The 26,118-nt window shown below is 39.0% G+C and overlaps 2 protein-coding genes across 3 annotated transcripts in view; one reads left to right on the plus strand and one right to left on the minus strand.

The window, feature by feature from the left end:
* The first annotated feature begins 4,443 nt into the window (after positions 1–4,443).
* The window catches only part of dacha (dachshund a), a 158,320-nt gene continuing 136,645 nt past the window's right edge, over positions 4,444–26,118 (plus strand). For both annotated transcript variants that reach the window (XM_084386715.1, XM_084386714.1), the window contains exon 1: positions 4,444–5,098. In XM_084386715.1, the coding sequence (XP_084242841.1) occupies positions 4,599–5,098 (500 nt within the window). In that variant the 5' untranslated portion in view covers positions 4,444–4,598. The remainder of the gene's footprint in view (positions 5,099–26,118) is intronic.
* Positions 22,820–25,951, minus strand: LOC311276791 (uncharacterized protein). Its single transcript, XM_084386703.1, has 2 exons — positions 23,928–25,951; positions 22,820–23,729 (listed from the first exon to the last, which is right to left on the minus strand). Exons 1-2 carry the CDS (start codon positions 25,834–25,836, stop codon positions 22,930–22,932), a joined length of 2,709 nt encoding a protein of 902 aa, XP_084242829.1. The 5' UTR covers positions 25,837–25,951; the 3' UTR covers positions 22,820–22,929.

Genomic DNA, 26,118 nt, shown 5'->3' on the forward strand with positions numbered 1-26,118 from the left:
TTCCACGTCTCTTTTTTGATCATTTTGTCTCCTTTGGTCTTGACGCTTAACTTGTCTCTTCTTGAGTTGTCTCATCTCTTCACATTATCTCTTCACATCACAACTCTGTATTTCTCTTTTTTGCTTTTCTATTTTCTTTTCAATGCTTAACTGGTCTCTTCTGGTCTCGACTCATCTCATCTACAGTATGCTCAACTTGTTTGTCTCCTCTTGTCTTATCTCTTCTCTTTTCATCTCGTCTTGCCTCATCTCGTCTCTTCTCATCTCATCTCGTCTCTTTTATGCTCAACTTGTCTCCTCTCATCTAGTATATGCTCATCTTGTCTTAACTCATCTCTTCTTTTCTCATCTCTTCTCGATTTTGTCTCACCAGCCTAATTCCATCTTGCCTGATCTTGACTCTTCTGTGCTTAGCTTTTCTTGCCTTGTCTCATTTGTTTTCTTCTCCTCTCCTCTCCTCTCCTCTCTTTTTGGCTCATCTCTATCATCTTATGACTCCTTTCCTCTCAATTTGGCTCATCGCTATCCATTGTTATCGCGTCACATGTCTTGCATCATCATTTTTGTCTCCTCTCTTCTATGCTCATCTTGTCTCAAATCTTTTTTCGACTCATCTTTTCTATAAGCTTGTCTTTTCTTGTCTTGTCTCACCTCTTCTTGTTTTGTCTTCTCTCTTCTCTCTTCTCTCCTCCCTTTCACTTTTTCTCATCGCAATCCATTATCGCTTCACGTTTTGTGTCATTATAGTATCTCCTCTGTAAGCTCGCGCTAAATCGGCCCAAAGTCCGGCGTCCGACCAGCGCGGAAGGTCTTAACGTGTTACTGTCCTTTTCTCGAGGCAAAGTATTTATTGATTAAATGCAATATATTAATCATATATTTACTCGTTATTTCATCTGACTCCATAAATGAAACGTTTTAATAATATCTATGCCTCACTAAGAGTGAGCGAATGTTTGACTATTCCTTTAACCATTAAATGAACAATGTCAAAATCATTTAGAATAATCACATGTAACAATTTAATATTTCAGATATCAGAGATCAATTCCACAATCAATTCAAATATCTATAACATGGTTATACATTGGTTACACCAAATAATCTTACCCAGCTTGTATCTGAGAGAGAGAGAGAGAGAGACCACCTATTCAATCCACGTCCAGCCAAAAAGAGACCAGAGAGAAGGAGCACACCTTCCTTTATCCTCTTTGACCAGGTGACATGGGGGATGGGGGAGACCACCCTCAAATGGTTTCTAACCAGTTTTCTCTAAACTTCTATAAACCTTATTTCCTTTTATTTTATCTATCTGGATATGAGATATCTGTACCACTCACTTTGAGACATTTCAAATGACACCAAAAACATAACAGTCAATGATAAACATTCACATTAAACCATGTTCTTGTGTGAGTTCTTCGTTGTTTCTGAGAGGAAGTGAGGTTGTATGGGGGAGGTCGAATGTTAATTAGCCAGCCTTTTGTCTCAGACCAGGCCTCTTCTGTGCTCAACTTGTTTCTTCTTGTGTCTTCTGTGCTCAACTTGTATCTTCTCGCCTCTTCTATGCTCAGCTTGTCACTTCTTGTCTCCTCTCATCTCGACTTGTCTCACCTGTACTCATCTCATCTTTCCTCTTCTTGTCTCTTTATGCTCAGCTTGTTTTGTCTCGTTTCTCCTCTTCTTTGCTTGTCTCCTCGTTTCGTCTCTTCCCTTCAAGTATATCATCTTCTTTTATTGTGACTCCTTCCCTCTCACTTTGTCTCATCACTATCCATTGTTATCGATTCATGTCTTGTGTCATAATTTCATTGCCTCTCATCTATGCTCAGCTAGTCTTTTCTTTTCTTGTCTCGTCTCTGCTCGTCTCCTCTTGTTTCGTCTCTTCAAGCCCTCTCGCTTTGTCTCATCGCTATCCATTATTATCGCTTCACATATTTTGTCATTATAGAATCTCCTCTCTTCTATGCTCAACTTGTCTCTTCTCGTGTCTTCTATGCTCAACTTTTCACTTCTTGTCTCGTCTCAATTTGTCTCACCTGTACTCATCTCATCTTGCTTCTTCTTTTCTCTTCTATGCTCAGCTTGTTTTGTCTCGCTTCTCCTCTTCTTTGCTCGTCTCTTCCCTTCAAGAATATCGTCTTCTTTCATTGCATGACTCCTTCCCTCTCACTTTGTCTCATCACTATCCATTGTTATCGACTCATTTCTTCATCATTTCAATGCCTCTCATCAATGCTCAGCTTGTCTCTTCTATGCTCAACTTATCTTTTCTTTTCTTGTTTTGTCTCGTCTCTTCTCTGCTCGTCTCCTCTTGTTTCGTCTCTTCAAGTATATCATCTTCTCTCATTGTATGACTCCTATCGCTTCACATGTTTTGTCATTATAGAATCTCCTCTTATGCACAACTTGTCTCTTCTCGTGTCTTCTATGATCAACAGGTCACTTCTTGTCTCCTCTCGTCTCAATTTGTCTCACCTGTACTCATCTCATCTTTCCTCTCTTCATCTCTTTTCTGCTCAGCTTGTTTTTGTCTCATTTTCTTTCTTTGCTGGTCTCCTCTTGTTTCGTTTCTTCTCTTCAAGTATATCATCTTCTCTTGACTCCTTCCCTCTCACTTTGTCTCAAGTTATCTGTCTTGTGTCATCATTTCATCACCTCTCATCAATGCTCAACTTGTCTCTTCTCTTAATTTTATTGATAATATTACTTAGAAAGAAGATTGTTTAATTGCTTGACCTTTTAACAGACGTCAGATCTTTTAGTAAGTAGGATTTGTCTTATTTTATATGATTAATTACTTAATGGTATTCCTATAAGATATATTTAGTTAAAATGTGGATTTCTCAGATGATAAAGGCTTAACACTGGCCAGTGTTTAAATCTAATACTGCTTAGACTACTAACATATGCCTACACACACACACACACACACACACATATATACATATATATACGGTATATAAAGATCTATTACACGTGTGTATAAGTGGTGAATATGCATACTGAGCATTGGGGCGGTGCTGGAGGGGTGGGTGAAGGGGGCGGTGCATGTGTGTGCCTGCAGGGCCAGGTATGATAATCAGGTATTCATTAAGATTAAATATAAGACGAAGGGTTGAGGTGCGATTGAAAGCTAGGTAAAATATGTATCTAATTTTCTAGATTGCCACCTAGCTTTTTAATTTCAGCAGGTACTTGGCAGAAATTTGCATGGCATTTAGACACTCATTACAATATTAATCTTCCCACAAAAGTTGCAAGGGCTCAAAGGTTAAGCATGATTCCTACATTCATTTTACAACGACTTTTTTTGACCTGTATAAAGATTCTCATTAACAAAGGTCCTCATTTGCTTCAATAAGTGGTTCATAATGAGAGCAAAGATAAAGTATTGAAAGGAAAAACGTGAATCAAATGTGTTACAATAAAAAAAAAATGTATTAGAGAGACTGACATTTTTACATGTTGTAGATTTTTTATATATAACATTTTATGCAGAATGTTGTTCTCTATTGAATTGAAGTCACTCCATATATTTTCAGAGGGTCTGTTCAAAAAATGATCTGTGTCAGGTTTTTAACATATGGGTACAAGAACTCAAATGATGACAAATAACAATTATACTAGCACCATAATAACCTACTAGAAATTCTAAGCAAGCCACTTCACATGTCGCTTCAAATTAGGCCAAATGTTTAAACAGCAGAACTCTATCTTTTATAAGTTACCTAAAAAGCAATGTTATATAACAACAGAAGTGCTTATTCAAAGCTTAGACACTAAAGTTAGTTCACCTCAGTTTACCTTTGCATGTTATACAGTTAATAGCAATAATGTTTTGGACCTTAAAGTCAGTTTGCTCACAAATAAGAAGCATAATAAGTCATGAATCTTTCATGTTGTCTTGATGATATTCTCATGCTTGTTACTGCACTGTAATTTTAAAACTGAAATGTAGACTGTCTGTGAGACCAATTAAAAGATGCTGCTGCAATAATACGATGGTATGGCAGGACAGACTGTGAACAGCTCAGCTGTCATATTTAATATTTGTTAATATTACAGCTGGATGTATTAGTCGAAGAAGTCTTATAAAGGTGTAAGTACATTGTTGCTATTCAGGCATATGATGCCATAATATGGTAACTTTCAATAACTTCTACAAAGTCATTATTAAAAAGCATTTTATGTTACCGCGTGTTACCAAAATGATCATGAAATATATATATATATATACACACCATCTGTCTAACAGCAATCTAAAAAGTTGTATTCGCTTTTGATAGTGAGAACTCAAGTCCCAGCCCATAACTGGCAGATGGCCAATAATATTTGAAGGCGTGTGCCATCGCGTTCCTTATTGGCTGAGAGAGCTGTCACTCCGGCCTGTAGTGGGCTGGCTAATTGAATCGCTGAGTGCGATACACTTCTATCCATCTCACTCGCGAGGAAGGTAGTTGCACATTACCGACTATCAGCAGTGGCTACCGGAGACGCATGAGAAACACCGAGTGAAAGCCGCGAAACAGTGCGAGGAGCCAGCAAAGGTGTGCTTGACTCAAAAAGTACGGAAAGGAGGAAACTTCGCATAAACTATGGCCGTATCAGCAACTCCTCCGGTGCTTTCACCGACCTCCACTCCCGGGGGCGCGAGCAGCCTGTTCCGTCCCGACTCTCTGTACTCCAGCCCGGCCGAGTCCCCGCGACTGACCAGCAGCATGATCAACTCTTTCATCACCGGCACCGGTGGCGGCGGCGGCGGCGGAGGCACGAACGGGAACGGACCCGGCGGAGTCCATAATAACGAGTGTAAGATGGTGGAGGTGCACGGGGTGAAAGTGGCCTCGTTCACCGTGGACGGTCAGGAGCTCATCTGTCTCCCGCAGGTGTTCGACCTGTTCCTGAAGCACCTCGTCGGCGGACTGCACACCGTCTACACCAAGCTGAAGCGGCTGGATATATGCCCGGTGGTGTGCACGGTGGAGCAGGTGCGGATCCTGCGCGGACTCGGGGCCATTCAGCCGGGCGTGAACCGGTGCAAACTCATCACCCGAAAAGACTTCGAGGCGCTTTATAACGACTGCACCAATGCCAGGCAAGACTTACATCACATACACTTCAGTTTTAACTGTTACACCGAGCTGTGGAATCTGATGCTCTTTTCAAGTTCATTCAGAGCTTGCGGAGTTGGCAAAGTTCATGATAACTTTAATTATTAAAAAAAATTGCACATTGCACAAAAATATCAATTAGCCTACGTTTATGACGTTTTTATTTTAATGCACGTGATCTAAATTAGTTAGCCTACCTTTTAGCCTAGGCTAAATATTTTCATATTTTAAAGTTATTATAAAGTGCTACTTGTGTAGCCTACTTTTCAAAACTAATTAAAAATCCAAAATCAAACTTTTGTCTAAAATAGGTTCCAGTCAGTTTTTATTTCTGCCAAACCACCTGCAGTTTTGTTGGTTTCAAAGCAAATAACTGTCATGAGGAAAATACAGAAGTAATTATAAATCATAAAATGAACAGCTTTCTCCAGAATCAAGCAAGAATCTTCATTTTCCTCGCTTATCCGGTTTTTACGAGATTCGCTTAAACATGTTTATTACAGCGCAAACATGGGCTATTTGTTATCTAAAAACGATTCAAATAAACTAAAAATATGAACTTTAAAGGATATAGGCCTATAAAAATGAATAGCAAATTTTAATAGTAGGCTATTTCATCTGCCTTTTAATCAATTTTATTTGGTTGGAAGCAAATTTTAATAAATCATTGCACTAATTGAACTGCCAAGGATATAAGTTAGGCAAAGATTAATAAAACAACAACAACAACAAAAACAACAAAAAAACTTCAGCAAGTATTTTGTACTTTTTGTCTTCATAATACATAATAAGTTACCTTTTCCTGCATCCCATGGGATCCTGGGCGGATTTAGTCTTCATTGGGACATTTGTTAAATTACTACATTTACACCTTAAACTACACTAAGCATTTAGAAACTTTTGAGCTTCCGATATTTGGCGTTTTGTCTTTTATTCTTCCTTATACAACGACAGCTCTTTGGACTAGGGGTCATACTTCGGTTGCATTTCACTTTCTTCTGTTATTTGCTCCACAGAGTCAGAGCTCACGTAAATAGACGTCAGTATCATTTCATGCGCTTTTGACCCATGTCATATCCAGGGCCAGATTTGAATTCTTGTTTGATATCTGTTTGATTCTGGATGATGATGTCCCGTACGTCTCATTTGGGATAAGATGCTATTGTTGCGTAAATCAATGAAGCACCTCTCCTGGATCTGTGGCTCTGTTTGGTGTGGAGATGTTATTCTTAGCTTGTTATCATGACAGATGCATTAGTGTTCTCAGGCTCCTCTAGCAATATCAGCTTGTGTGTGTGTGTGTGTGAGTGTGTGGTGGGACTCAAGGGAGCAGTACACCTATAAAGACCTTTATCATCCACTCTCAGAAAAAATGGTGCAAAAGCTGTAACTGGGACGATACCCTTTAAAAAGGTTCTAAATATGTACCATTTGGGTACTAATATGTACACTTGTTGTACCAACATGTAACTTTGAGGTACTAATATGCACTCTTTAGGCACAAAGGGGTACCTTTTGAGAGGGTGACCTTTTTATTTAGAAAAAAAAGTCTCTAATTATATGATGAAAACTGCACAATCTTTGCTTTTAATGGAATGACAGTCACAATGTAGTGTGTGTGTATATGTATGTATATATAAATCATGTATAGAAATACACTAAGAGATAAGAATAGTTATATTATATTTAATATTGAGTCTAAAAGTTCAAAAACCTAGTGCTGCTAGTAATGTCAGTAACTGTATGTTTTCTTCTCCATGAAGCACTTTGCATCTAGTATTTTCAATTTTCTATTTCCATTTCTTAGTTTCTTACAGGTAAAAGGTCAGGTATTGAAAATTGGTTGGAGGGAGTTGGTTCAGGAACGTGGTCTTAAATTGCACTTTTGCACAGTGAATGTGTGTGTGGAGATGCACATGTGTGTTTAAGAGAGAGAGAGAGAGAGAGAGGGAGAGGGCGCATATATCCAGATGGTCATTCTGGGCAAGGTTCGGTAATTAACCTTTTAACATCCCCAGCACAACCTCCAGAAGAATCCCCCGTCACTTTATTGGGCTTTGCGCAGTTCTGAATCAATCTGCCGTGCACATCTAATTAGAAACCAGAGCGAGGAGAAAGTGAGCGGGGGAGAGACCGTTTTACAACATTATTTTGTTTAATTTTGAGTCCAGGCAAAATGGACAATAAGAGAATGAGGTGCGGAGCGCTGCGCTTTTCACTCTTCTTGTCAGATTGCAGCATACGGTCGGATAATGAAATTGCCCGAGCAATGGGCCCCCCTGAAATTGAATTTGCTCCTCGGCATCGTTGCTTTACAGTTCACCTTCGCGAGCATCGCTTTTATAGTCAGATTTAAACATCATCCACCGTCCCGCTACCAGATGGCTGAAACTAATGTGCGTGCTGGCCCCTCACCTCCTCTCTCTCTCCCTCTCCCTCTCTCTCTCTCCTCCTTCAGCACAGGCTCATTGGGAGAAGGGCTAAGCTGGGACAAATGGGTGTCTTTTGCATCAGTTTGTATGGGACAAGCCACGGCTAAACAAGCGAGGATGATCGCCAGCCCGGTGACGGCTGTGTCTCAACCTATAGTGAGCTGCCTATTTAGGGGGTGTTTAAGTAGGGCACATTTTTAGTATTCAAATCAGCCAGACAGAGCGCGACGGAATTAAACGGGTCACACCAACACAAGATGCGACGCGGTGGCCAAAGGCATTCGTCTCATGCATGTGTATATTGACCAACAAAACTGATAGGAATGGGAATCTCAAGGAATTTTTGAATTTTGCAATCCTCTTAATGATTCCTTTACAGTTCCATTATTGCACGATTCATTTACTGTTACATTGTAAAAAATGATTGTTGGTTTAATAAAAAAAAGTAAGTTACCTGGTTGCCTTAAAATTGAGTTTATTGAAATGAAAAATTTGAGTTAATACAATGAAGGAGATATATAGAAACTCAAAATATTATGTTATCTGAACCACATTATCTAAGTTGATTTGACAAAAGATAAAGTGTGATAAATCATGAAAATAATTTTTTAAAGTGTAAAGAATACATATTTGGATGAAAGAAATGCAACTCTTAATGCATTTACTGCCTTCAGCAGTCAAATAATGAGATCATATCACAGTTCAACAGACCAGATAAATCAGATTAATTATTGCAAAAGGTCTTTACAAAGACAAAGTCTTTACACAGACGTCTTAAACATGACATTTTTTGAATAGCTAAAGCACTTTTTAAGTATTAACAAGCAAAAAGGAATCCTATACCATTGATTTATTTATTTTTTTTATAAAAAAAAAAAAAAATCACTGATTACAACAGCACTCATAGATTGTCTATCTTTAAGTAACTTAATTTGAGTTGGACATCATGAATTAACTTATCAGTTCTTTCTGCTGGGACTGATTCGTGAGTGTTTTTGATTCACTTACAAGTACTTTTAATGCTGGTGCTGCTGTGTGTTTTGATGCACTATAAGAACCGACTCATAGAGTCATTCGTTCAGGCGCTAAGTTTTTGATTCACTAAAATGAACCGGCTCATCAGAATCAATTGTTCAGGGATCGGACTAGACTTTTAAAATACCTATAATGCGTGTTTCGTCTACATTTTAAGGGAAGAGAAAGTTATATAAATCATTTAAAAAAATGGAGCCGGTGTTGAAAAAGAGTCGTTGCTTGGGCTCCGGAACGCAAGAACGCGTCCCATGCACGCGCAAGCAAGTTGTCCCGTTCCAAGTCAGCAGCTCAATATGCTGGCTAGGTAAGGAGCTCACTAGATTTTCAGATAGGACTTATAAATATGCAACGGGATCTGTAAAACTTGACTGAAACACAGAAAGTGTCCAAATCAGCAAACGCACGCGGCACTTACGGCCCGCTTTTATGATTTCTCAGCTCGCAATTGATCTCCAGGTTTTAATGCATTCATTATTTATTAAAACGAAATTTGCAAGCTAAACATAACACTAAACTAGTTTGCACTTGGGGACTGCACTTAGGAAATTGAATGGGAATTACATTAGAGATGAACATCTGTGCTTGCTCTCCAAAGGTGGATTAGATTAGTTTAACTGTTTTTTCCCCTCTCCACCAAGTGCAAGTGCAAAAATAAAAAAATAGTGCAGAAAGCTCTTGTCCACTAATATTAATTTTTTTGCACCGCTGACCAGAGAGTTTCTTCATGCGAATAACATCATAGAAAGGAGAGAAACATCCCTACTAGCATTCATGCCAATCGCACTTTAGCAGGAATTGTCAAGTTAAATCATAAAACGCATTACTTGTTCGAAAGCCTGTCATATTTTTTTTTTCGTCTCTTGAAGCGATTTGCTTTTTTTAGTCATTAATTTAAAATGTGTCTAATTCCCATCTTTGCCCCAGGCGCGAGCTACCATCACACTGCGCGTCAAAGTGCTGCTTTTCAAAGATTCCCTAAAATGCGCAATTTGACACCTTTAAGACGCATGTTCTGTAAATGAATTTGAATTAATGATCGATTTTGTCTCATTTTGAATCGCGCTTTAAGTTTGAACACATTTAATACATTTGGGAACTTTAAAACAAAGACACCGACAGACACGTACTGCTGCTAATACACACAATTACCTTCGCATCCCCTGTCAGGAGTGCGCGCTCCAGTGCGTGACCGCGAGCCTCCAGTTTCGTGGCGCGCGCGGCCGCGTGCGCGCCCGGTCCATATGGACGGCAGCTCAGCGCCTGTGGCTTCGCCCGAGGCTGCGACGCTCAGCTCGGCCTGGGCACACGAGACACCCCGCTGTCTCATCAAATCTCCTCAGATTGTCGCTTTTCCTTCGGCACACCTTAATGTCAGCCATTAATTATACATCCACCTTTTGGGGGGTTGTTGTTTTTGCAGATTCACTCTTTCCTTTACCCTTTCAGCACAGTAAATTATGAATTAAGACCACTTGAAACGTCAAGAGGGGCTTCGGTGTTTTTATGACGGTAGCCTATGTGAACGGCTGTCATATCTCATATTCAGTTTTAAAACAGGCTGTCATGATTTGAAACCTGTTTTTATTAATTTTTAAATTAAACAAACTAACGTAACATCAACAAACAAAGATACAAACAAGCAGATAACAATTTATGTACATATTAGTGCTGTCAAAAAAAGTATCACAGGTTTCAGAAAAATATTAAAACATTAAACCGTTTCCATCATTGATAATAACTAAGTATCAAATCAGCATATTAGAATGATTTCTGAAGGATCGTGTGACACCGAAGACTGGAGTAATGATGCTGAAAATTCAGCTTTGCATCAAATAAATAAATATTATTTGAATGCATATTAAAATAGTAAACCATTATTTTAAATTGCAATAATATCTCACAATTTTTTCAGTATTTTTGATCAAATAAATGCAGGCTTGATGAGCATAAGAGACTTTTTTCAAAAACATATATATTTTTTTAATTTTTCCAAACTTTTGACCGGATATGTGAATGTATATGTATATATGAATGTGTGTGTATATGTATATATGAATGTATATGTATATATGAATGTGTGTGTATATATGAATGTGTGTGTATATGTATATATGAATGTGTGTGTGTGTATGTGTATATATTTTTGGGCCACCATGTAAGATGTGTGGATAGATCTAGTTTTATTTATAGGTAGTTGAACATATTTTGTAAAGACAAGCTGGCAGCTGGTCTTCCAGACTGACTATTCTGTCCGTCTATGTCTTACTGCGAACATGCTTGAGACGTGAGAGCGCTTAACTGCTGACGGGCTCTTATAAAACAACTTGTGGCCATGTGAGTTCTCATTAATGTTGGCGGGTGCCTGTTCCAAGCCGCAGCGCTTTAATAACTAGTCCCATGCGTAACCAATGAATTAGAGGCAAAGCAAAGACACATGTGGTCAATTAGTGATGGAAAGGCGCTACTAGAATCTTTTTGGGCGCGGAAATCACGAAAACAAATTAAGAAGCCTGCTACGTATGTGAATCTGCACAAATTACACATTCACATCCGCATTCATTAACCGACGTTTGAGGAGCGTTTAGAAGCCGCGATTACGAAGTCAGCTCTTAATACGCAGTCTCGATAGGGATGAGGAATAGCAGGTGTTCGCTGATGTGCAGCGACGTGGGAGAGAGATAGAAGAGGTTAAAACGGACAGATGGATATGGCCTGTCAAGGATCTCACAAGAGGAAAAATGACACTTTCCGCTCACCGTCCGCAGAGTTACGGCAGGAGGAGAGAAAGAGAATAGTGTCATTTTGACTTTGGGAAAGTCTCCTCCTGAGCTTAATGACACATCTGCAGCCAGGCTATATTTATTACAGTCATGTAGAATAAAATTGATTGTCTCCTAAAATTAATTTTTGCTTTGCCTCTAGCAGTGCTTTAATGGAGGACACTAGGCCCCGCGCAAGAGTATTGTTTAATCACATTAGTATCACAGCCCTCAGGACAGCGGAGATAATTGTACAAACGAACATCGAAATATGTATCTCTAACTCTTATGATTGAATTATGCAAATGACTTATCTCCTGCCCTTCCAAGCACTAATCATCTAATTAGGACTGATGTTTTAAACGCTTGTTTTTTTGGATGGGGATCCGGGGAGAAGCAGGAAGCAGAAAATTGAATGTGACACTGAAATCGGCAAAGTAGTTTGTACCGGAAGAGCTGGTGTTTGCTCCCCCTCCTCCGCCCCGCCATTGTCTGTCGTGGCGGCGAGAAGGCGATTAGAGCCGTTTTCGAAAGTATTTTAAACATAAGCCCCATCTAATCCATTTTCAGGAGTTCATCATTTTTTCTGCCACTTTAATAGTTTGGTTTAACGCTAAGCGCTAGCTCGCGTGGAGGGGCCGGAGGGGACTAAAGCTGGTCAAAGAAGCGCTAACTAGCATCCCAATTATGCCGATTAATATTTCATGGCATGTGCTGCTGCACTTCCCCGTTCCTGCGAGCTAGCAGCTGTTGATCCGTTCGCACGAAGCGTTTTGCGAGCCGGAACGGAGAGGTTATGGTAATGACAGGCGGGCTCGAGTGAGTCTCGGAATCCCGTTTCGATGGACTTGAAAGGTGGTGGAGATGACAAAGTCGTGCTTTTCTCTGCTTAGAAGAGTGTGTACAGTTGTCTCCCACATCTGGAGGCCATCATTTGCAGCATTAACCCCCTTCTATCTAGCTTTGGGCCTTGGGCAGATGGGTTCACCTGAAGAGCACAATGCCCTGTTAGTTCCCTCAAGGGTGTCCTGCTTGGAAGTGACCATGAAATGAAATGAATAGCAGCCCATGGATCTAGTGCTGTGTTTTATGTGCTCACATGCAAACTTGAACATTTGGTTTAGTGTGAATTGAACATCGATGTTGTTGAATTCTGGTGATTTAAACGGGTACCACTTTCTAACGTGTGTGTGTGTGTGTGTAAACTGTGAGAATGATAGTGAGGCATCAAACTAATCTGCTCCAGTATTACACCGTACACCATCGTTCTCCTACAAAAGTGTCTTTATGAATTCGTAGTTGTATTTTCCATTATTGTAAATAAAAAACACCTAAGTAACTATATTGTTGAAAATATTTTTTTTATTGTTTTTAATTAAATGAAACATATGAAATATTTAATTATTTATAGCATAATATAGCATATTTAATATATAATAATTATAATTTGTTTTATATATATATATATATATATATATATATATATATATATATACATATATACATACATAATATATATATAATATTATATATATATGTATATTTATTTATTTATTTATTTATTTATATTTATTGTGGACAAATATGCACAAGAATTTTGTGGAATATAAATTAAATATAATGATAATGCATAAAATATATTGTTTATTGTTTTTAATTAAATGAAACATGAAATATTTAATTATTTATAGCATAATATAGGATATTTAATAAATAATTATAATTTGTTTTATATATATATATATATATATACATATATACATACATAATATAATATTATATATATATATATATATATGTATATTTATTTATTTATTTATATTTATTGTGGACAAATATGCACAAGAATTTTGTGGAATATAAATTAAATATAATGATAATGCATATAATTATGTAATTAATATAATTATTACATTTTGAATAATACATTAAAATGTAATTATATTTATGTGTTATTTATTTGTTTATTTATTTATTGTGGTAAAATAACCAGGCATTTGTATTTTGTGGAAATTTCATGGAATATAAATTTACTATAATTATTTATATAATGTAGCCTACTTATTAAATATTTAATACATCAATGTTATTTAAAAAATGTATAAAATAATACTTTTATTGATTGATTTATTGATTGACTGATTGTGCACACACAAGTGGCCATGAATATAATTATTAAGGTATAAATTGTAAACACTAAATGGTGATTTCTGTCTATCACCAGTGATTTCACTACATTAAAAGGCTTTGACAGAATGCGAAGGCATACTAATGTCAAGTTGCAGTCAAACGTAGAAACATCTGTTTGCTCCGGATTATTAAAAGAAGAAATAAAGATGAAAGCAAGGTGGAATGTGAGGAGAGAAAGGGTCAGGGAGGGTGTGGGTGAGTGTTTGTGTGTATGTGAGTCTCTTTCTGTGTCTGGGTTAAATCAAGAAAAGCCCAGGGTATGTGGTGACATCATGGCCGGTTTGGTGCTCTCGTCGGATCTGTAAGGGATTCATTCTGTCTCTATCTGCCCCGGGGCGGCCCAGCTCCAATTACCACCCCCCCCCCCCCACACACACACACCCTTCTGCGTACCGCCATCCGGAAGTCTGCAGAATAAGCCTATAAAACTTTTAAAATCCACCCAGGAGCGATGCTGTCTTCACATCATGCACGTGGAAATGTAGATCATATTACAGAAAAACGCAATTATTTTAGACAAATGCAGAGGATATGGGTACCTTATGATGGAGGATAGTTGCCAAATGTTTTATAAGTATCACGTGACCTCCACCTGTAACATGCCACATGACTTCTGTCATTCCCTGCACTGTCCTTTAACAGGATTTTCCTATACACATAATATATATGTGTGTGTGTGTGAGATATTGACTTATTTTAGATGACTGTTATATGTAATTAGTTCGAACATGTCTGGAACATATGCATATCAATTACTCATTAAAAAACTGTACATGGTTATGTAATATATATATATATATATATATATATGAAGAGTTCAGATGCAAAAGCCTCTAAGTGCCATCTGAAATTTTCTTCTACAATGATCATTTTTATCAAGCTTGTAAATTTAAGTTCAATAATTTCACTTAAATGGCAATGCAAATTACCTATTAATTGTCATTTAAGTGAAATTATTGAACTTAAATATACAAGCTTGATAAAAATGATCATTCTAGAAGAAAATTTCAGCTTTTGCATCTGAACTCTTCATATATATATAAGCACAATATAAAATGACTCATTAACGTAATGAATGATTTCAGTCATACCACCAGGTCTGCATGGCTGTTTTGAGTTCAACTCATCCAATCAGAATTGAGATATATGAAAAATATATTTAATAATCACATTTTAGCTTAAAGTAAAACAGATGAGCAACCCACACCTCGTCCAAGACGACAGCAACTATTCAGTCTGCTTCAGTTTGCATTGCACTTCATCCGTCTCTTAGTTTGAAAGAGATTCAAACAGCCCTGAATGCGAATCTTGGGCGTTCTCAATAACAGTTGCGTTTATGTGTTTTCCATTCTCATGTTTTTTTCCTCCCGTGCCCTCATAAGTATGAAGATGGTTTCCGTTAATAGCGGCCCTGGGCCTGATTGGAAACACGTTAAGCATGCGTACAGACTGTAAATTGGAACCACATTATGAAGCAGGTTGTGTGCTTGTTTACTCACCATTATGATGTCCGTGTCTTAAACAGTCCTCACAGAGACGTCCAATCAGAAAGCTGGATAAAGACCACACCCTAATAATAACAACTTTTACAATCCTGTAGATTAGTAAATGCAACATATGTCGCAACCTTTTTACAATCGGAGCACATATATTTTATGTCATAAGTAGCTTGCAGCAACTTGCACGCAAAGCAATGCGTGTGTGTTTGTATGCGTGTATGGATGGGTGGGTTGATGTTGTGCATCTGTGTATGTCTGAAACAGTGTAAATATTGTGTCTGTCAGTAGGAATGGGTGTCATTTGTGTGTGTGAGTATGTGTAGATTGGGGGGGGGGTGTTCCTCTGATGAAAACAATCAGGCCCTGTGTGGTTTCATTACAGGGTAATGTCTCGCCAGATTGTTACGGATAGTTAAAATGAAATGAAGTGAATTAGGGAAACAAGGGGGAGAGCATGCACAACGCTTTATTGCTTTCTTTTGAAGACACACTGACAATGATCTGCCTTCAGTTTAGTGCATGTATCAGATAACATATCAAAAACTGGCTCTGTATGTGTGTGTGTGTGTGTGTGTGTGTGTGTGTGTAAAGGTAAAGCTTGTGGTTCGTCTTGTGCTGCATTCTTGTCAAGTGAAGGATACATTGTCTTTCACTTTCCTGTCTCCATCTGGACATGAGTGTGTGTGTGTGTGTTAAACTAATTTTCATATCAGTTCTTTCTGACTTTTGACCCATATTTGACACACATCATCCTATATTAAGGGATTTTCAAATATTTTGATGACCAGGACCCCCTTCCTAATATATAAAGGCAGCTTAAACTGTGAGAAAAGTAGTAATTCTAAATGATATTATAAACACATGTTGTTTGCAAAATGAAATAATCTGCTGTTATTTTGTTACCGTACTGAATTAACCTATCTGACAAAATAACTGCTGAATGAAACGGTAATATTATAAAATTAAAATTTGCTTTTATATTTTGCTTTGACAATCCTAAAAAAAATTGTTGTAAAATGTTTTTATTTTTTATTTTCATAAAAAAAAATAAAATAAATTATACCCCCATTTGTATACTCCCTGATTGCCGCTTCCTGAGGGTCACCGGACCCCATTTTAAAAACTCCTATTTTAATTCATTCATATTATAATAAATGGAAGTCAGCAAATGTAAGTTCTGTTAAAATATGATTTATTATATAATTAAGTGTGAAACTTATATTAATACTTTAATGAACAGTCTCATGCAATTTTAATAATCGATTCATCTGTCAATTATTTTATCTTGGTAATCGCTTTAAAAATTTGGCTGTTAAAAAAAGGAGCAAATGTGTGCTATTATTCATTAAATATGACTAGAGCAAATTTCGGTGTAAATAAAACCATCGTGACATAAATTGTCGCATTTAATCTAATGGGACAAAATAAATATGAAACGGTTAATGTCGATTTACAGTACATGCAAATTTATTCTGCTTGTCTTTGATGAACAATGTGTGCAGAAAAATGAAATGAAACGTAACAATATATGAGCACAGACCCAACTTGTAATGACATTTGCTTTGCAGTTTATTAGCAATTTTATCTCAACTTAATTTGATCAAGTAGAGTTAAAATAGTGTTAATGTTTTGATTTTGAGCTTGCGATCAGATGAACTGTAATTGAGCAGAATCTAATGGTAGTTTACTTTTTCTCTTTCTTATCTTTTTCACTGTGCTGTAATTCAACAGTACACACACTCTTCCTGGCTTTTCCCATGGTGCCTCAGTGTGAGATTGCAGTGTGAGGGATGGCAGGCACACCTGACCCGTCTGTTCCACGGGGGCTTATGGGTAATGGATGGGTCAGAGCTTTTTTTTTGATGTTTTATTGAAAGATCACCACGGCTGTCCTGGCTTTCGCCTGACTATAAATCAGGGTCCTCTGTGGCCGGCTGGACTGTCCAGAGTGTGGTTTATGTCAGCCGAGGCAGGAAGGGCCTCCGATCCCATCACTCCACCTCACCTATATCACCCACACACACACACACACACACAACCTCACTGGTGGGACCCCTAAACAATGTGTCTGTCAGACATACAGTACATACAGGTATCAGTCGCTTTGATGCTTGCATGATATATATAATATTATATCAAGGTAGCATGTTTACAGTATTTTTGATATTGTATCTATGTTTAGGATACTGTCAGTGTTCACAAAGATATTTACTGTATCAACCTGCAACCGCCAATCATTGAGATCAATAGAAATCGCTAATGAAAATGGTGGACAAGAATGTTGTTTGATTAGTCGGGTATGTTGAACCTGATTTTGAACACACTTTATAGCATAAACTTTATTTTTTTTTATCCAACAAAAGTTGTCGCACTCTATGAAGATTATTTTTTAATCTGAATAATTGATTAATTAAAGTAATCGGCAATTGATATGAATCGATCAATTACATTCATGTAAATTCATATTAAATGTACCAGTTTCAAATGGTAATATTCTGTTTCTAATAGTAAAGAATATAATTTTTTTCTGAAATGTTTTTTTTTTTATCTGAAATGAATGAATGATCAGAGTTTTTAGTTAAAAGACATATTGGAGACATACTTTTCATTCATTTAATACAATTATGCTTTTTAACCATATTAATCGAACAAGTAATCAGGAGACTAAGTGATTATTAAAGTAGTAGTTAACTGCAATACTAGATCCATAATGTTTTGGAACAAATGTAAAGTAACATGCTTTTTACTAATTGCTTTTAAACTTTTTGTACTTGTCTAATTGATTAATCGAACAAAAAACAGCTTATCAAAACAGTTGCTAGTTGCAGCCCTTTATCAAAGTTATACGTTTAAGAACAAATTCTATAAATGATACAGCATTGATATAACTGGCTCTTGTACTTGTCAGAGCTTTTTTTTCTTTTCTTGATCAACTGTCTTCTTTCTCTTGCGTTTTGTTTTGCTGATGCAGCACAAGCGGTGTGGTTTTCTCACCACTCTCCCTTAATATCGCTGTTAATGAGTAAGTTGATGTAGTTGAACGTTTAGTTAATAAATATGTCAGACTTTTACCTCTCTCTCTCCCTCCCTCCTTCCACTCCTTGTCTCTCTCTTGCAGTTTTCCCAGGCTCGGCGAGAAATCGCAATTAGTTTTAGATTTACGCTACGATGACAGACAGTGGTATATAAATAGAGGTTAAACACACAATTTACATATTAATTTCATGATTCATTTAATCAATGATTTATGTGGATATAGATTGCTTTTAATCCGCCTCTCAGCGGCAACGTTTGCTCTCTCGCTCCCGCTCTTCTCCGCTCTTCGCCGAGCATGACAGAATAGAGTGCCGAGCTCTTTCTTTTCCTCCCTCTATCTCTCTCTCCCTCTGTCTCTCTTTCCTCTGAGCTGTTCAGTGGCTCGGAGAGGAATGCGAACGGAGGGGCTCCAAACGGCGCTCCTAATTGGTTTAATTTTTCAGTGCGTGCACCGAACCTGACACTCGTTTACTGCGCGCCGCTGTATCTCCTTTCTCTCTCTCTCTCTCTCTTTCACCATCTCTCTCTCTCTCTCTCTCTCTCTCTGATCTTGCTCTCAGCTCTCTCTCTCTCTCTCTCTCTCTCTCTCCATTAATAAAAGGGTAATAATCGCTCCGGTTAAAGGGATGGTAATGAGAGCAGTGGTTATGGTGATTGGTGGCGGCGGTTGTGTATTCATAACAGATCTCTCATACTGAGGCAAGAAGGCTGTAATTGAGCCATGATTGAGACACATACGCTCCCCTCTGCCGTGGGACCAGTGGGAACGCCGGAGAACTGAACGAAAGCGCCTCTAAAGGCGCCAAGCAAGGCTAAAGTTTCAGACAGTGCTACTTACATACAAAACTTTGAAGCAAGTTTCCATACGGATGGTGTAGTGGTTTGGGATAAACCACTTTGAGCTTTTTTAACATAAGTTATGCTTCCATCCACCTGTTTTTATGTGAATTTTGGGATAGTATAGCACAATGCTGGATAGAAACACCAAGATGGGCATAACTTCAAAAAATGTGGAAAAAACTTACGTGCTCAATTGAGGCATATACTTTTTTTTTTTTTTTGATAAAAGGACATGCATGGTGGAAACACATTTACTGAATAAATCCATCGATTTCCAACAGAAAAACTCATGAGGATGTGATTGGATAACTGGACTAACCAACGGACCAATTTCATTGCGCAGCATCTCAAATGTTGGTTTGGTCATTCCGAAATGCCTGAGCCAAACTCTGTCATCAAAATTATTTGGTATAATTTACTTTCCAGAACTGTCTCACACGATTGCGTTCCCAAACACCAAGCATCCACCTCCAAACGTAAAACTTTAAAGTTATTCATGATATATGAAAGAACGGCCACAGTCGCTTCCCCGATTGCAGCAACATACGCCAATTTCCCAGGAAGTGACGATTTTGTGCTCTTGATCACATGGGATGTTTAATTCTTTATTCGCAGATGTTTTATGTGATAATCGAATTTTAAGCATTAGCTGTTTCCATCCAAAGTTGCGAATATAAATTTTACGTTTTTGCCATTTAAAAAATAAACAAATTCATAATGCACTGCCCGGCCAAAAAAAGTCGATGTTTAGATTTAAATGCTTGAGTCTATGATCGAATTGCTATGATCGAATTGCTATGCTCGAATTGCTATGATCGAATTGCAGTGATTATTATGTTTCTAACATGGTTTGGCAACAGTTCTTCTAACCCTAATTGATGGAGAGTGTTGGTTTTCATTTTTTAAACAAGCGTGTAGGAAGACACATCATGGCCATATTCCAGGGTGACAATGTCAAGATTCATCAGGCTCAATGGTAGACTTTACAGAGTGCTTGACAAGATCAAGATCTTCTACAAGATCTTCTTGACCAACAAACATCACACCAATTATTTCCATCAAGATGTGCATCATTTTTTGGTCAAGATCCTGTTTTGAGAATGCAAGAGTCCAGCACTCTGTAAAGTCTCCTCCAGCACATCCCAAAGACTTTCAATGAATTTAAGGTCTGGATTCATGTGTGAAAATGATCCTTCATGCTCCTCCCGACCATTCTTTCACAATATGAGCCTGATGGATCTTGACATCATCATCCTGGAATATGGCCATGATGTGTCTATTAGGGTTAGAAGAACTGTTGCCAAACATATAACATGACAGAACATAATAATCTCTGCAATAATGATCCAATCATAGAGTCTTAAGCATTTGCCTATTTAAATCCAAACAGTGACTTTGGCCGGGTAGTGTAGCTAGTTGATAGAGAAATGTTGTGAGGCATATTCAAATGTATGTCGCCTGAATGAGCACCAGTTCAATTGACATTTTGCCTCTGGCTCTGTGATCATTGGTGACTGACAGATCGCCCACACCAATTGATTGTCTGATATTTGGTAATTTTCTAAATCTAGCCATAGCCAATACACATTTTTTTGTTTCTTTAGACACAATATTGTAGTGTTCATTTCAATACAGCAATTTTGTGTATATCTCATTTGTTGGATTTAATAGTATGCAAGGGAGGGCTTGTATATCATACTTTATCGCACTAAAGTCACTATAGGTGTCAGTGTACAGTTCAATCCCTCTGCAGAATCCAGTCCTCTTTAGTCATCAGTCCATTTCCATTGGCTGAGAGAAGTTGTTTTAGGTGTTCTAATCTGAGCCTGATTGGAAATCTCAACAATAACGTTTAATCATTTATGTTGTCTTACCCATGAAAGTGTCATTTATATTATATATGACATGATACAACCAAAACAACAAATGATCTAGTTAAAAGTTTAACTTTCATTTTTGCCTGTTAGCATACTAAACAATTAGCCTGTTAAGCTATAACATTTGGTCATGCATTCTGTTGTTGTCTACTGTAAAAAAAAGTTTTTAATTTTAATGGTAAAATACTGTAAATATGCAACGATAATACCTTTTAATTGGTTAACGCTAAGTTCCTTTACTATAACCTGTATGGTGAAAAACTGTAATATATCTAATAGGACATTTAATCTAATTTTACAGTAAAATACTGTAAAAGTATTCGTTTTTGGAAGTGAAAAAGTTAAAAATCATGTCATAATTCACAGTGAAAACGTAAAATTGATGTTCCCAACTCACATTTGATAGTTTTTCATTTAAATAATTCTTTCTTATTATTATTTTGTTGTTATTATCGGTTATCCTTATTATTGGTTATGCACATTAACTTATGTTGTTAACTTAATGTTTATTGCATTATTTTAGTGTTTTGTGTGTTTGATGGTGTTTTGTAATTGTGTTTGATACTGTGCATAATTAGTATTTATCTCAGCTTTTGGAAAAGCTACTATATCTTTTGATTCTACCTAATCTTCGTTCTATCTAATCAAAGGAGCTTTTTTAACCAGTTAGCGATATGCTAAACTAGCAGGATAAGATGTTAGCTTGCTAACAGAAGGCTAACTGAAATCATAAAGGCACCGTCTTCGGTAATATGCGATGATAATTTAAAAGAGTCAGGCACTTGGGTACCAATAAAAGTTGTCTCAGCCAATGGAATCACTTTGGGTTCTGAATTGAAATCTGTAGTCGACCATTAGCATACTTATACCTTTTTCATTTCAAATCTATATCTGTATATCTGTTTTGATGGCCTGTGTATTCTTTAGACATACTTTAAGCATTTTGAAGTCATCATGCTAGACTGAGGTGTATGAATTTGGTGTTCCAATAACACACCCACTTTGTATTCAAGACGTTTTAACATCTGTCCCCTGCATACTGTTCACACTTTACTCTCTTATCATATGCTACATTTGGATGAAAAATATGTGCAGTACATCCAAATGACAATCACTAGGGGGGAAAAAACATGTTACTTAAGTGTTTTATCAGAGGATTCAGACAAACAGACCCTTTTTCCTAAGTCGTAAATGAAGATTAAAGCTCATGTTGGCGGAGAAGAGACAAATTGGGATGATTTATTGGAGCTGACATGGACGTGTCACTAAGGGGGGAGACCGGAATAAGAGAGAAAGAGAACGAGTGGGGGAGGAAAGATAGAATACGGAATGGCACGAGATAGCTGTTCATCTCGAGGAAGGTAAATAATGGTCTTTAATTATTTGCTGGCGGAGCTGTTGAAAGCTCGGGCTGATACTGTCATTGGGACGACGCAGCTGGTGTGACTTGTGGTTAGGAATGTTAAAGGTGATAATGGTGTGTGTGTGTGTAAAAGAGAGAAAGCATCGAGGGAATGTATCTCTATATGCGTATGTGCGTGAATGATGGCTTTGCATGTAATAAAAACACACTGGAATCAAGCGGCAGGTAATAGGGCTGTGTTAACCTCCATCCATTTAAGAAGAGCCCCAGGTCCATTGATTGGACGCCCATCAGCCACATATAAATCCATCAGTTCAATCAATAAATGACTCATGATTGAATTGCATCATCATTAGTGTTTATGACACACAATCTCTCCTCATTTACCCTGAACAAAAACGCTGGAAATGGACGTATTCAACTGTGACATCATGGGATCGGCCAAAATCTAGTGTATGCATTTTGCTTGCTTTAACTTGATGCCATCATCTGGGGCCAGTTGCATAGACATAGCCATTATGGTAATACTGTCTTAAGAACTTGTATGACCAACTAGCAGTTAGTTAGGGGTACATTTACATTTACATTTACATTTAGTCATTTAGCAGACGCTTTTATCCAAAGCGACTTACAAATCAGGACTAAATTAAGCGAGTTATCATGAAGAGGCAAAATACAACAACAACGCAAGAAGTGTTCAGAATACGAAGTTCAGGCATTATTCAGAGTAGCATAAGCATGATAAGTGGGATTTTAAGGGAAAGGTTTTTTTTTATTATTTTTTTTATGAGTTTAGGTGCTCATGGAAGAGATGGGTTTTCAGCTGTTTTTTGAATGTTGTCAGGGATTCAGCATTCCGGATGAGGGTGGGGAGAGTGTTCCACCAGCATGGAACTGTGAATGAGAATGATCTGGAAAGTGATCTTGTGGCTTTCTGTGATGGAACCACGAGACGTCGCTTGTTGATTGATCGTAGGCGTCTGGTGGGGATGTAGGCTCGTAGGAGTGAGTGAAGGTAGGAGGGAGCTGTGCCTGTGATAGATCTGTAAGCAAGCGTCAATGCCTTGAACTTGATGCGAGCAGCGAGAGGTAGCCAGTGCAGAGAGATTAACAGAGGGGTGACGTGGGCCCTCTTGGGCTCGTTGAAGACAAGACGAGCTGCAGCATTCTGGATCATCTGAAGAGGTTTGGTAGCACATGCTGGAAGTCCGGCCAGAAGAGCATTGCAGTAGTCAAGCCTAGAAATGACCAGGGCCTGGACGAGGAGTTGTGTTGCGTGCTCAGTTAGGAAAGGTCTGATCTTCCTGATGTTGTGCAGCGCAAACCTGCATGATCGAGCTGTCTTTGAAATGTGATCTGTGAAGGTCAGCTGGTCATCAAACGTTACTCCCAGATTTCTGACCGACCTTGATGGTGTGATTGATGATGAATCAAGCTGGATGGTGAAGTCGTGTTGTAGAGACGGATTGGCAGGGAGGACGAGCAGCTCAGTCTTTGCCAGGTTGAGCTGCAGGTGATGTTCCTTCATCCATGTGGAGATGTCTGCCAGACAGCTCGAGACCCGTGCAGCTACTGTGGGATCATCTGGTCGAAATGAGAGGAAGAGTTGTGTGTCATCAGCATAGCAGTGGTAGGAGAAACCATGTGCCTGTATGATGTGTCCCAGTGATGTAGTGTAGATGGAGAAGAGGAGGGGACCGAGAACTGAACCCTGGGGAACCCCTGTGGTCAGTTGATGTGCTCTGGATACCTCGCCTCTCCATGCGACTTTGAAGGACCTACCTGTGAGATAGGATTCAAACCAGACGAGTGAAGTTCCTGTGATGCCCAGTGATGAGAGGCTGGACATAAGGATCTGATGGTTCACGGTGTCGAAGGCAGCAGACAGATCAAGGAGAATGAGGAGTGAAGATTTGGAAGCAGCTTTTGCAATCCGTAGGGCTTCTGTGACCGACAGTAATGCAGTCTCAGTTGAATGCCCTTTCTTGAAGCCAGATTGGTTGACATCCAGCTGGTTGTTTAGAGACAAGAAGGATGTTACTTGGTTGAAAACAGCTCTTTCAAGTGTTTTTGCAATGAATGGTAGGAGAGAGATGGGTCTGTAATTCTCTACAAAAGATGTGTTTAGCGTTGGTTTTTTAAGCAGTGGAGTGACCCGAGCCTGCTTGAATGCTGTAGGGAAGGTGCCAGTATGGAGGGATGAGTTGATGATGTGTGTGAGTGCTGGTAGAAGTGTGGGAGAGATGGCTTGTAGAAGGTGTGAGGGGATGGGGTCTAGAGGGCAGGTGGTAGGGTGACTGGAGAGGAGAAGTGTAGATACTTCTTCCTCTGTTAGCGGCGAAAAGGAGGACAGAGGGGTATTGGCTGTGGGAGGGGTCGGTCTGGGTTCCTGTGTGTGTGGAGCTGAGAATTGACTACTGATAGTTGTTGTTTTGTTGGTGAAGAAGTTTGCAAAATCATCGGCAGTTAAGGAGGAGGAGGGTGGTGGTGGAGGTGGACAGAGGAGTGAGTTGAATGTCTTGAAGAGTAGTCGTGCGTTGGAGGAGCTGTTGATCTTGTTGTGGAAATAAGAAGATTTTGCAGCATGAACATCAGCAGAAAAGGACGAGAGGAGAGATTTATACATACTCAGGTCAGATGAGTCTTTTGATTTGCGCCATTTCCTCTCCGCTGCCCTGAGTTCGGTCCGGTGTTCACGAAGAACCTCAGATAGCCAGGGGTTAGAAGGAGTAGCGCGTGCTGGCCTGGAGGAGAGAGGGCAGATTTTGTCTAGAGTAGAGGTTAGAGTGGAGCATAGGGTATCCGTTGCAGTATTCACATCCAGAGATGAGAATTGTGAGGGTGGGGGAAGAGAAGAAGACACGGCAGAGGAGAGGTGGGAGGGGGAAAGTGAGCGTAGGTTTCGCCTGAGGGTGACTGGTGGTGGGGTTGGTGGCGCAGGGGTAGCGAGTTGTAGACTGAAGGTGATGAGGAAATGATCTGAAACATGGAGAGGCCTCACCAAAATGTTGTCTGTGATGCAGTTGCGTGTGTAGACCAGGTCCAGTTGGTTGCCTGATTTGTGAGTACCTGTGGTGATGTGTCGTTTGAGATCGAAGGAGGCTAGTAGAGAGGTGAAGTCTGTTGCATGTGGTTTTTCGAGATGAATGTTGAAGTCACCGAAGACTAGAAGTGGGGTGCCGTCCTCAGGGAAAGAGGACAGCAGCACATCCAGCTCCTCTACGAAGTTACCCAGCTGACCTGGGGGGCGATAAATTACTACAATATGGATCTTACTGGGAGTTGTAAGTGTGATAGCATGATATTCAAATGAATTGTTGTTGCATAGAGAAGAGAGCGCTGAGTATTTCCAATTGTTGGAAACGAGAAGCCCTGTCCCGCCACCCCTCCCAGACTGGCGAGGGGAGTGAGAAAAGGAGAAATTGCTAGAGAGAGCAGCGGGGGTTGCTGAGTCTTCAGGACGAATCCAGGTCTCAGTCAAGCCCAGGATACTGAGAGTAGAATGAGATGCAAAGGCTGGAATGAAGTCAGCTTTGTTGACTGCTGACTGACAATTCCATAGACCCACGGAAAGAGAGAGAGGAGTGTGTGAGGATGAGAGAATGGGACGCAGATTAGTAGTATCGCGCTGCCTTGTGCGCGTGATGAAAGGGCGTTGTCGAACGATAACAGGAATGTGTTGAAAACACATGCTGATTCGGGAGAAAGATAAGATAAGAAGTGGAAAGGGAAAAGGCGAATTTTAAGTGCCTTTCTGGTGTCCCTGCTCGGTGGAGTCGCGCAGGTAGAGTCGATGGTCTTTACCCGAGTCGGTCTTCACACGAGGAGACTGAACACGAGAGCTGAACGCTTCCGCGACAGCGCGCAAAATACACAGATATACAGAAAAATGCTTTCACCGCTTGAGTGAGTACAGCTGTTTCGGTCTTGCAATTAAGTGGATAACGCGATAATGGGCCAACTTTCGCTTTGA

This window comes from Rutilus rutilus (genome assembly GCF_951802725.1).
Source record: "Rutilus rutilus genome assembly, chromosome: 18".
Taxonomy (NCBI): domain Eukaryota; kingdom Metazoa; phylum Chordata; class Actinopteri; order Cypriniformes; family Leuciscidae; genus Rutilus; species Rutilus rutilus.

Bases quoted from the DNA above. Each gene is read 5' to 3' on its own strand.
- LOC311276791 (XM_084386703.1), bottom strand. From the start codon at position 25,836: ATGTGTTTTCAACACATTCCTGTTATCGTTCGACAACGCCCTTTCATC. The intron at 23,730-23,927 runs GTAGGTCCTTCA...CATTTCGACCAG, and splicing joins GTTTGAATCCTATCTCACAG to ATGATCCCACAGTAGCTGCA.